General features: G+C 55.7%; 1 protein-coding gene across 2 annotated transcripts in view; it reads left to right on the top strand.

Annotated features, from left to right (window-relative positions):
- The window catches only part of BMERB1 (bMERB domain containing 1), a 62,911-nt gene extending 52,125 nt beyond the window's left edge, over positions 1-10,786 (top strand). Inside the window, exons 3-7 of one of the 2 annotated variants that reach the window (XM_029057842.2) lie at positions 2,480-2,553; positions 5,641-5,755; positions 7,697-7,779; positions 9,188-9,309; positions 9,429-10,786. In XM_029057842.2, coding sequence (XP_028913675.1) covers positions 2,480-2,553; positions 5,641-5,755; positions 7,697-7,779; positions 9,188-9,300 — 385 coding nt within the window. In that variant the 3' untranslated portion in view covers positions 9,301-9,309; positions 9,429-10,786. Of the gene's footprint in view, positions 1-2,479; positions 2,554-5,640; positions 5,756-7,696; positions 7,780-9,187 lie in introns of both variants that reach the window. The other variant, XM_001508468.5, reaches the window with a different exon arrangement.
- Positions 10,787-12,619: the final 1,833 nt, after the last annotated feature.

The following is a 12,619-nucleotide window of genomic DNA, read 5'->3' as shown; positions in this document are numbered from 1 at the left end:
TTTGAGCAGACCACAGGCAGAGCAGGGGATTGATAAGATGTTTAATCCCCCACCCACCCTTTACATGTGCCATCAAATGCAACCTGGAGCCACGTCTACAAAGCGTGGCTTTCTCTCCCCGAGCTACAGGTTCTGTCGCACAAAACATTTCCCCATATTTAAACAACTAAGAGAATGTAACAATTCCCAGAAACCACGAGAAGGTGGGCCTCCCCAAAATGGAGTCAGGCACGCTAAGCTCCACTTGTTGTATTTGTCCCTCCTCATATGTTTTCTTGCTCAAAGCCGGGGCCTGCCTTCCCAGTCTGACAGGTGTTTATTGAGCGATTACTGTGAGCAGAGCACTGAATTAAGCACTTGGGAGAGCACGGTACAACAGAGCGTTCCCCCCCCACATCCCAAGAACTCTTCCCTGCACACGCCTGGGACGATTCACCGGGACAAAAGCCACTTCCGGGTCCCGTCTGGCTGGTGGAAGAAAGTAAAGGTATTTCCACGGGACAGGCATGAAAAGCAGCATGGCCTAGTGCATAGAGCACGAGCCTGGGAGTCCAAAGGACCTGGGTTCTAATCCCAGCTCCAACTGTTTGTCTGATGTGGAGCTTGAGCAAGTCACTTCTCTTCTCTACGCCTCAGCGACCTCAACTGTAAAATGTGGGAGATGGGGGCTCACAGAAGCAGTGTGGCCCAGTGGAAAGAGCCCGGGCTTGGGAGTCAGAGGTCGTGGGATCTAATCCTGGCTCCGCCACTTGTCAGCTGTGTGACTTTGGACAAGTCGCTTAACTTCTCTATGTCTCAATTACCTCCTCTGTAAAATGAGGATTAAGACTGTGAGCCCCATGTGGGACAACCTGATTACCTTGTATCTACCCCAGCGCCTAGAACAGTGCTAGACACATAGTAAGCACTTAAATACCATCAGCATCTCCTGGAAACAGCCAACCTGGGCTTCACTGACACCATCCTCTCCTGGTTCTCCTCTTATCTCTCTGGCCATTCATTCTCAGTCTCTTTCGCAGGCTTCTCCTCTGCCTTCCACCCAACTGTGGGTGTCCCTCAAGGTTCAATTCTGGGTCCCCTTCTATTCTCCATCTACACCCGCTCCCTTGGAGAACTCATTCACTCCCGTGGCTTCAACTACCACTTCTAGGCAGATGATACCAAATCTACCTACCCAGCCCCGATTTCTCTCCCTCTCTGTAATCTCACTTTTCCTCCTGCCTTCAAGGCATCTCTAGCTGGATGTCCTTCCGTTACCTCAAGCTTAACATATCTAAAATAGAACTCCTTATCTTGCCACCCCAACCCTGTCCTCCCCGTGACTTTCCCATTACTGTAGATGGCACCACCATCTTTCCTCTCTCAAAAGCCCGTAACCTTGGGGTTATTCTTAACTCCTCTCTCTCTCTCTCATATAATCCCCATATTCAATCTATCACTAAATCCTGTTGGCTCCACCTTCAGAACATCACTAAAATCCACCCTTTCTTCTCCATTCAAACTTCTACCATGTTAATCCAATCGCTTATCCCGTGCCACCTCGATTACTGTATCAGCCTCCTTGCTGACCTTCAGCCTCCCGTCTCTCCCCGTTCCAATCTATTCTTCACTTTTTCTCCAAAAACATTCAGCCCATGTTTCCCCACTCCTCGAGAACCTCCCCTGGTGGCCCGTCACCAATGCATCAAACAAAAACTCCTCACCATTGGCTTTAAAACACTCAATCACCTTGTCCCCTCCTACCTCACCTTGCCACTCTCCTATTACGACCCAGCCCGCACACTTTGCTCCTCTATTACTAACCTCCTCACTGTGCCTCCATCTCATCTCATACATCGCCGCCAACCCCTTGCCCACGTCCTACCTCTCGCCTGGAACGCGCTCCCTTTTCAAATCTAACGGATAATTCCTCTCTCCCCCTTCAAAGCCTTATTGAAGGCACATCTCCTCCAAGAGGCCTTCCCTGTCTAAGCCCTCTTTTTCCTTTTTTTCCAACTCCCTTCTGCCCACCCCCACCCCCTTTCCTCCTGCCTCTTTGTCCGTCTCCCATTCCCGTTGATGGAGAGGAGGAAAAACGTCCCTACTTCCAATGCCGCTGGTGAGGCCTGCTCTGGCTCCCGGTTACCAGTTGATGGTGAGAGACCTGCTTTCAGAGGGATCCTGCACAGAATGCAGCAATGTGCTGAGGGATCCCTAGTAGATGAATCCCTCTGTCTGCAAGGCAGCATCCCTTCCCCTAAAAGATGGCAAAATCTCTTTTCAGTGGCTTGGAAGACTTTCGGGGGTGTCAGACCCTGGCCGAGACCTCCCGGCTAAGGCGTCCCCGGGGCTGAGAGGCTGGAGGGGGGGCCCTTGGGTGGTCCTCGACTCTTGAAGGCAGGAGGGCCCCCCACTACCCCTCCCCACCCCGGAGATCCAACGGGCCGGTTGAAGTTGCTGAGAGAGTTGGCAGAGCAGGGGCTGCTTTCTGTTTGTGCAGGATGGATGACATCCAGCTGTGCAAGGATATCATGGACCTGAAGCAGGAGCTGCAGAATTTAGTAGCCATCCCAGGTGAGTGCCCAGGAGCTCCAAGGGATCCAGGTAGGTCTACCCCCTCCAGGTAGGTCTCCCGACCCCCGGCCAGCAGAGCCATTTAGCCACCATTAACAGTAATAATAATAATATTAGCTGTGGTATCTGTTAAGCCTTTTCTATGAGCCGTACACCGTACTAAGCACTGACATGGATACGAGCAAATTGGGGCGGACACAGTCTCACATTCTCAATCCTCATTTTACAGATGAGGTAACTGAGGCTCAGAGAAGTGAAGTGCCTTGCCCGAGGCCACATTAATATTTTCCTCGGTCGGTCTGGTCTCTGGTGGCCAAGCTGCATTTTGGCCCGAATGTCCCTTGCTATCGAACACTGTCCTGGGATTGAGGGAGGTGACAGTGCTTCCCGTTTTCTTTTTGTCTATTTGTTAAGCACTTGCTAAGTGCCAGGCACTGTTCCAAGTGCTGGGGTAGACCAGAGATGATCAGGTTGGACGCAGTCCATGTCCTGTAGAGGCTCACAGCCTTAATCCCCGTCTTATCAATGAGGTAACTGAGGCACAGAGAAGAAAAGTGGCTTGCCCAAGGTCAGACAGCGGACAAGTGGTGGAGTTGGAATTAGATCCCAGGCCCGTGCTCTATCCACTAGGCCACGCCGCTTCCCTTTCTGTTTCGCTCAGGTATTTCTGTAACCGTCCTCCTCCGTAACCAGCAGGGCACTGGATTTGTTTTGCACTCTGCCCTGGCCCACACGCATTTTTTGAGCTCAGTAAATATTTACTTTGAGTAACTCTAGTAAGACTACATATGCCTTTCCCCTCGGCTTTACTGGTTCTCAGGTTTTTCTGTGGTTCTCGCTCTTTATCCTTCTCTGCCTTTACCCTCTGCCCCGCTGGTGTTTCTTTCCCACATTGTCGAGACCCTGGAGATCCATTCATTCATTCAATAGTATTTATTGAGCGCTCACTCTGTGCAGAGCACCGGACTAAGCGCTTGGAATGAACAACTGGGCAACAGATAGCGATAATCCCCGCCCAGTGACGGGCTCACAGTCTAATCGGGGGAAATAGATGGAGAAAAACAAGGCAACTTAATCACAAGAAATAGAATCAAGATCAACCATCGGGAGCGACACCTCCAGCTCTAGAAAGTAGAGAAGTGGGGAAGGTGTGGACAGTTTGGACGCTCAAGTGGAGGATTGAAAAGTGGCTCTCCTGAGGCCATCGCTGGGGGTTAGTGCCTCAGATGGCGGGAGTTTCTGCATCCTCTCTAGCGCCCACGGTCGGAAGCAGAAATGTTCCCCTTTCCATGGAGTTTCCATTTCATCGCAAAAAACTACTTAAGACTGGGACAGCCGCAGGCTAACGGCAGACACGAAGCAGTGTGGCCGAGTGGAGAGACCACGGGTCTGGGACTCGGAAGGACCTGGGTTCTAATCCCCGCTCTGCCACTTGTCTGCAGTGTGACCTTGGGCAAGTCACTTCTCTGGGCTTCAGTTCCCTCATCTTTAAAATGGACATGGAGACTGTGAGCCCCATGTGGGAAAGGGACTGTGTCTGACACAATTTGCTTATATCTACCTGTCTATATCTATAGAAAAGCAGCGTGGCTCAGTGGAAAGAGCCCGGGCTTGGGAGTCAGAGGTCATGGGTTCGAACTCCGACTCTGCCACTTGTCAACTGTGTGACTGTGGGCAAGTTACTTCACTTCTCTGTGCCTCAGTGACCTCATCTGTAAAATGGGGATTAACTGTCAGCCTCACGTGGGACAACCTGATGACCCTGTATCTCCCCCAGCGCTTAGAAGAGTGCTCCGCACATAGTAAGCACTTAACAAATGCCAACATTATTATTACCTTAATGCTTAGTACAGTGACTGGCACACAGTAAGCGCTTAACAAATGCCACTAGAATTATTATTCATTCATTCAATAGTATTTATTGAGCTGTCACTATGTGTAGAGCACTGTACTAAGCGCTTGGAATGGACAATTTGGCAACAGATAGAGACAATCCCTGCCCAACAATGGGCTTGCAGTCTAAACGGGGGAGACAGACAGTAGAGCAAAACAGAACAAAATAAAACATCATCAAGATAAATAGAATCATGGAGATATACACCCCATTAACAAAATAAATAAGGCAATAAATAATATATACAAATATGCACAGTGCTAAGGGGAGGGGAAGGGGGAAGAGCAGAGGGCGGGAGAGGGGGAGAAGGGGAGGAGGAGCAGACGGAAAGGGGGAGCTCAGTCAGGGAATTATTATTACATGAGGCTCATTGGCCGCGACACTGGATGGATTTTTATACTGGACCTTTGAACTCCCATCCATTACCCTCTGGTAGGATCCTGTTCTCCCGGCATGGGCCCCCTCCCAATCCCCAGCACCCCCTATTGCTCTGCCCACCCTTTTTTTTTCAAATGGTATTCGTTAAGTGCTTACTATGTGCCAGGCACTGTCCTAAGCTCTAGGGTAGATACGATCTAATCACGCTGGACACGGTTCACGTCCACATGAAGGTTAACAATCTTAATCCTCACTTTACAGAGGAGGGAACTGAGGCCCGGAAAAGTGAAGTGACTTGTACACAGGAGACAAATGGCAGAGTCGGCATTATAACCCAGATCCTTCTAATTCCCAGGCCCATGCTTTATCCACTAGGCCATATTGCTGGCCAAGGTCAGACAGCAGACGAGTGGTGGAGCTGGGATTAGAACCCAGGTCCTTCTAATTCCCAGGCCCGTGCTCTATCCATTAGGCCACCCTGCTGGCCGAGGTCACACACCAGACAAGAGGCAGAGCCGGAATTAGAACCCAGGCCCTTCTGACTCCCAGACCCGTGCACTATCCACAAGGCTCCCCGTTGGCCAAAAGTCACAGATTTGACAAGTGGCCGAGCCAGGAATAGAACCCAGGTCCTTCTAATTCCCAGGCCTGTGCGCTATCCATCGGACCACACTGCTTCTCTCCTCTGCCCTTCTCCCCCCGCTGGCCTGCAGCGCTGAGCGGCTCCGTGCTCCTTCGGCCAGGGGAGCGGACCCTGCGGCCTTCACAGCTCACTGGACACTTCTTTCCCATTCCCGCTTTTCTCCCTCTTCCAGAAAACGACAAAACAAAGATGCAAAAGCAGAGAGAGGACGAGTTAATCCTGAAGATCCACAGACTGGTGCAGAAGAGAGATTTCCTGGTGGACGACGCCGAAGTGGAACGACTGCGGTGAGAGAGAGAGAGAGGAGAGAGCGGCTGTGGCCTAGCTGGCTCCGGACCACCGGGGCCGCTCACCGGGGAGCCGGGAGCAGGGGGCCGGACTGACGCGGGGAAGGAGGAGGGGGTGGTCTGCCCGGGGGCCGATGTCACCGCCATCACTTCAGTCTGATCCCATGCTCCTCCCTCTGGGATCGCAAACACGGCCACTGCCGTATCCCTTGCACACAGAACCACCCTCTACACGGCCCTGGAGTTGACCGAAGCCTCACCGAAGGCATGTCTTTTCCACGAGCCCTTCCCTAAGCCCTCATTTCCTCCTCTCCCCCGTCTTCTGCGTCCCCCTCGCACTTAGATTCCCCCCCTCCCTCGGTCCCCCAACACTTCCACACGTACGCATCATTTATTCATATTGTCTTTCTCCCCTTCTGTACCGTAAGCTCACTGTGAGCAGGGAACGTGTCGACTGACTCGGTTATATCGTACTCTCCCATTTGCTTAGTGCAGTGCTCTGCACGCAGTAAGGACTCGGTCATTACGATTGATCGATCAGTAACGTTGTCTAGGAACCTAGGTGTGGCCAATCAGGAGAAGCAGCATAGATTAGCGGATAGAGTCCGGACCTGGAAGTCGGAAGGACCTGGGTTCCAATCCTGGCTCCGCCACCTGTCTGCTGGGTGACCTTGGGCGAGTCGCTTAACTTCTCTGTGACTGAGTTACCTCATCTGTAAAAAATGGGGATTAAGATCGTGCGCCCCATAAGGGACAGGCACTGTGTCCAAACTGATTAACTTGTATCTATCCCAGCGCTTAGAACAGTGCTTGACACACTGTAAGCGCTTAACAAATTTCATTACTATTATGATTATTGTTGGGCGCTTCCTGGGTGCAGAACACTGTAGTAATCGCTTGGGAAAGCACCACAGATTAAGCGGAAGCAATCTCTGCCCTCGAAGTTTACAGTCTGGAGGGCCTTTGGGGGCTTCTAATTCCTTCCTCTTGCTATGGGGCGGGCCATTATGAGTCCACCTGGGATGCCGAGAGGAGTTCATCCTCCCTCCTCTTCCTCCCAGCACAAATCACTGCCAGGGTTGGAAAGGGGTCTCGTGGCATCTGCCCCCGACCCTGCCCCCATTCTAAGGGATTCTTTCCGCCACCCTTTTCCAGTGAGACGAACCTGACCCTTCACCTACGCCCCTGGAAGAAAAACAACTCCGCTGCCGGGCACGGTGGGGGCTAGCGGTCCACCAGGATGGCCAGCTTGGCCTCGGTTTCCGTGGGAAGGAAGGGGATCCTGCCTTGGTCGCCGGGCAGACCCTGGGGGGGAAGAGGTGGTAGGGTTTCCTGATGAGGAACCTCGGTTCAGAGACGTGGCACACCTTGCCAGGCAGTCAATCGTATCTGTTGAGCGCTCACTGTGAGCAGAGCACTGTACTAAGCGCTCGGGAGAGTACCCTACTCTCCCAAGGGGAGAGCCAGCCAGGGGAACCCCCTCCCCCGGACCTGCCCCACTCCTGGCTCCTCAGACCCACCCCCTGGGGGTCACCTACGCCTCGGACCCGCCCTCGGCTTCCGACCCGGACAGAGGTGGGGGTTGCTCCAGCGAGTCAATCCCCTGCACCGGAACCGCGACCGAGTCAGTCGATCGTTTTTACTGAGCGCTCACCGTGCGCAGGGCACTCTACTAAGCACTTGGGAGAGTACGCTAGAACGATATAACAGACGCATTCCCTCCCCACAACGAGTTTACAGTCTAGAGGGGGAGACAGACGTTAATATAAATGAATCACGGATTTATAATTAATACCGATTAAGCTCAAGGTTCCTCAACTCGTAGCTCACCATCCCTCCCCTGGAGGTTGTTAGCCTCTTCTTGCTTTTATCACTATTTCTCTGGCACTTTTATGCCTCCGTTGCCTCCATCCCTCCTTGTTTTCTCGTATGCCCTGACAGGGAACAAGAGGAAGACAAGGAAATGGCCGAATTTCTGAGAATCAAGTTAAAACCTCTCGACAAAGTAACCAGAGCCTCAGTCAGTAAGTGCTTCAGACATTTTCCCCTTAGACGAGCATCCTCTCGGCGGGGCCCAGGAGGGCACTGGAGTCTAACCTCCTGGGTCACGACACCCTCGACGAACACGTGAAAACTGTCCGCAGGAAATCGGAACCCTACGGCGAAATAGCCGCCCGTGTCGCCACGTGATGGGTGGGGAGGCGGCCTCGGGTTTCCGAGGCAGAGCGTGTGGGTGCAGGGGGATGGGAGGAGGCGGCGGCGGACAACGGGGAGCTGACCCAACACCCCGTACCCCGTGGAGAACGTCTCTGTGCCTCGCTGCCTGAACTTTCAGCCCTCGGGGGGAAATATACTAATTGTGACATCTGTTAAGCGCTTACTACGTGCCAAGCACTGAAATAGATACACTATAACCAGACCAGACTCAGGGCTCACCCTCACACTCAAAGCGGGTAGATGCAAAGTTAATCAGTCAGTGAGGTAATTGTATTTATTGAGCATTTACTGTGTGCAGAGAACTGTACTAAGTGCATGGGAGAGTACAATTTAACAGACACGCTCCCTGCACGATTACAGTATAGAAGGGGAAACAGACCTTAATATAAATAAATGAATTACAGATACGTACGTGAGTGCTGTGGGGCTGGGAGGAAGGGATGAATTAAGGGGGTAAGGCAGGACAATGCAGAAGAGAGTGGGAGAAGAGGAAAGGAGGGCCTTGTCAAGGAAGGCCTCTTGAAGGAGATGCGCCTTCAGTAACGCTTTGAAGAGGGGGAGAGTAACGGTCTGTCGGATTTGAAGAGGTAGAGTTCCAGTCCGGAGGCAAAACGTGGGCGAGAGGTCAGCAGCGTGACGGACGAGATCGAGGTACAGTGAGAAAGTTGGCATTAGAGGAGTGGAGTTTGTGGGCAGGGTTGAAGTAGGAAAAGGTTAATCAATTTATCCCCATTTTACAGTTGAGGTAACTGGGGCGGCCCAGAGAAATGAAGTGACTCGCTCCAGGTCACACAACAGACAAGTGGAAGAACCAGATTTAGAACCCAGGACCTCTGACTCCCAGGCCCTTGCTCTATCCACCAGGCCACTCTGCTTTCGGCGAAGGCAGTCGGGACGGGGTGTGGGAGCCTCGGGTTCATGACAGCGCACGATTTGACTTGGTGGATAGAGGACGGGCCAGAGAGTCAGAAGGTCATGGATTCTAATCCCGGCTCCTCCACTTGTCTGCTGTGACAGCTTGGGCAAGTAATTTCACTTCTCTGTCTCTCAGTTCCCTCATCTGTAAAATGAGGATTAAGACCGAGTCCCCTTCGGGACAGGGACTGTATCCAACCCAATTTGCTTGAATTCCCCGTCCCCAGAACTTAGTACAGTGCCTGGCACGTGGTAAGCGCTTAACAAGTACCACAATTATTATTTTCCCTCCCGCTCCAGGTTCTCCGGCAGAAAAGAAGGTGGAGCCCCCTCCCTCCAAGCCCACCGTCACCAAGACGGGGCTGGCCCTCATCAAGGATTGCTGCGGGGCCGCCCAGTGCAGCATCATGTAGCCCCCTTCTCCGGCCGGCCGGCCGGCGACCCTCCGCCTCTCCGCCGCCGCTCGCCGGGGCCCGCCCGGACCGGGACCGGGCAGAGGGGTGCAGCCGTGCCCCGGGGGGGCCGGGGCCGCGGGGTCCGGCCGGCCTGTCCAGAAGACCGACAGGGAGTCCATCCCTCCATCCGTCCCTCAGTCTGATCCCCGAGTCCGTCCGTCCGTCCCCGAGTCCGTGTTGCATGGTCCCCTCCCAGGCGCGCGCGCATGCTGAACGTAGGAGTCCGTCCGGCCCTCTCCCTTCTGTCCGCACAGGGAGGTCTCGAGGACAAGAGAAAAAGAAAATCCCGTTGTGCAAACGAGGCGGGAGAGGGCCATCCTCCCTCCCCCCGACCCCCACTCCCCATGTACAACGGTGAGTGTCCACACAGTTCCGCGCTCTGTCGGAGCGGGCCGCCCCACCCTTGCGGTTCCTAGTCCGGGGATCTCGGCCCGTGCCCGGGACGCCCCCGGCTCCCTCCCCCGGGCCTCTCCACGTGGCCCCTGCCACTTCCCAATCCCAAAGCCCCAGCGATGCGGAGCCAAGGCCGGGCCCGGGACAGCCAAGCTTCGCGTGGGGGCCAGGCAGGCCTAAAGGGAAGCAGGACGGGTAGGCCTCGGGGAGACGGGCAGGCCTCAGCGGGGACGCAGAACGGGTAGGCCTCGGGGGAACGGGTGGGCTTCGGGGGAACGGGTGGGCCTCGGGGGTCCGGGCGGGCCCAGGAGGGATGGAGGGCACGGGCGGGCCTCGGGGGAGATGGGCAGGCCTAGGGGGGTGCAGGACAGGTAGGCCTTGTGGGAGAGAGGCAGGCCGGGGGGTGTGCGGAGAGGGTGGACGGGCCCCGGGGGGCACGGGAAGGCCGCGGGGAGTGAGGGCGGGGCAACTCCACCTATAACCCAATGTCGGATCGGCTCCCGGCTCCCACGAGGCCGCCCCGTCCTGCCCCGCCCCACCCCACACATCCCCCAGCGTCCCCCGGCCGTCGCGGCGGCCCCGACCCGGGCCCCGGTGCCAATCCTGAAGACGCCCCTCTCCTCCGCGTGCCGGGCCGGGGCCGATCCAGGTGGCGGCGGCCCGGGCGTTCCCCCGGGCGGCTGGGGACGTCCCACGGTGGGATGGCGGGGGGCTCCCTCAGAGCCGGTGCCCCGGGCTGCACCCCACCCCAAGCGACGATCCCACCCGGTGCTCCCCTCCACCCACCGGGGCCCGGGCCGGAGCGGCGGAGCCCGACCCCACGCCTGCGTCTCGCCGTCCGGTGGCTTCTCCCCCCGCCCCCCGTCTGCCGGGGCCACCCGTGTCCCTCGGTCTCTTCGTCCGTTCACTCGCCGGCCGGGCCAGGGCTCGGGTGACCTATGTGTGCGTGTGTGCGTGTGTGTGCGCGCGGGTGTCGTGACAGGCCCGAGTAGTTAAGTAACGCGAGATTCGCTCACGTCCGTCTCCACACAATAAACAAGGTGGTCAAGCAGTTCTGTTTTTCAAGAATTTGTGCCACGGGGGCTGGGCCGGCGGGCACAACGCTGACGTCCGAGGGTCGGGGCGCGGAGCCGGTTCTACGGGACGAGGACTCCTACCCAAGGCCTCCCCAACTGGGAGGCCATGCGGTACAGGTAGCAAGTGACAACCGCTTCCTCATGCGACTCGCTCTACTTAATAATTATAATCGTAATAATGAGGGCGCTTGATGAGCCCTTACCACGTGCCAAGCACTGTCTTTGGCACTGGGGGCAATACAAGTTAATCAAAGACTACGTCCCACATGGGGCTCACGCTCTTAATCCCCATTTCACAAAAGAGGGAACTGAGGCCCAGAGAAGTTTAGGGACTCGCTCGAGGTCACCCAGCAGACCCATCAGGCATCACCCACCGCCCCCAAATCTATAGCAGAGCCCAGACTCAACCGTGGGCTTCTGTTCCCCTCTCCTCCCATCAGACCGGGACAGACGAGATGCCCAGCGTGGGCTCTCCCTTTGCCAGCTGGAATGAGGCCTGCCGGCTTCATTCACGCTGCTCCGGGGCCTCTTAGAAGGGGTGGGGAGGAGCGGTTGAATGGGAGCGGGGTCGGGTACGAAGTCTCAGAAAACGGGTAGCCAGAGCGCCCCGCTCTACCCTCGACTCAGGACTCTGCCCGGGCCCCGAGCCGACGCCTCGGACCCCCGGCTGGGGATTCGGTATTTCCGAACGTCCACCTGCAATCCTGCCGTTTGTGGCCCCACAGGCAAACCTGCTGCTGCTATGGAATCTTCCCCAGTCCCTCCCGACCCTCGCTTTTGGCATTCTCGTCCAGCCGCGAGCGAAACGAACGCTGATGCAAGCCGTAGAAATCTTTAGGCTGGCAAACCTTTTAGATGTATTGCACTCTCCCGAGCGCGTAGCACGGCGCTCTGCGCGCAGTAAGCGTTCGATAAATACCGTCGGCTGACTCTTCGTGGCCCTGTAGAATTTACACTGGCCCCTTCCTCCCTCTCTTCTCCTCCCCGTTCGGCCGCATCACCCCCTCCCGCCGATCCAAGAGACAGACCACCCGACCCGAACACAAACTGCGGAGAACCAAAGCCCGGAGAGAAGCGTGAGAAGCAACACGGCGCAGTGGCTAGAGCACGGGCTTGGGAGTCGGAAGGACCTGGGTTCTAATCCTGACTCGGTCACATGTCTGCTGTGTGACCTGGGGCAAGTCACTTCACCAGGCCTCGGTTCTCTCATCTGTAAAATGGAGATGGAGCGCCAGCTCCGTGGGGGACAGGGACTGATTAACTTGTAACGAGCTCGGTACGGCGCTCGGAGCATGCGAGAGATTAACGTGTACCATCATCGTCATCTTCAAGCGGCCTGCTTTTGGCCGGGTCCGGTGGCGGGCGGTTATTGTAGGGGCCATTCCAGCCGGGGGTAAGATAATAAGCAGGTCCGTTTGGAACTGTTCTAACTTGCCTCAGACCCACCTTCCTTTTCAACAGAACAATTCCCCGGCCTGGAGAATCCTCCCGGGGCGGCAGTTCCTCACAGTCCCACGTGAGCCGACTTGTCCCCGGCCCCACTGAAGCCAGCACCGAAGCCTGGGACGATCAGACAACTCCCTTGTGGAAGAAGCGGACACGGAGAAAAACCTCCAGAAAATTTCTAAATTGTGCCTGGCTCCCCCGCCCCCCGCGCCAGGGCTAATTCACGCCCCTGTGATTCTAATTGAATTCTGTCTTATTTACTCTGGCATCCCACACAGTAGGGAATGGAAAGCAGTAGAGAGCAGCAAGCTAGTCAGTCAGTCCTATTTACTGAGCGCTTACGTGTGCAGAGCACTGTACTG

Source organism: Ornithorhynchus anatinus, chromosome 2, assembly GCF_004115215.2.
Source record: "Ornithorhynchus anatinus isolate Pmale09 chromosome 2, mOrnAna1.pri.v4, whole genome shotgun sequence".
NCBI lineage: Eukaryota > Metazoa > Chordata > Mammalia > Monotremata > Ornithorhynchidae > Ornithorhynchus > Ornithorhynchus anatinus.
Note: the sequence above shows the minus strand (reverse complement) of the source record. Positions and strands in the feature narration are given on the sequence as shown.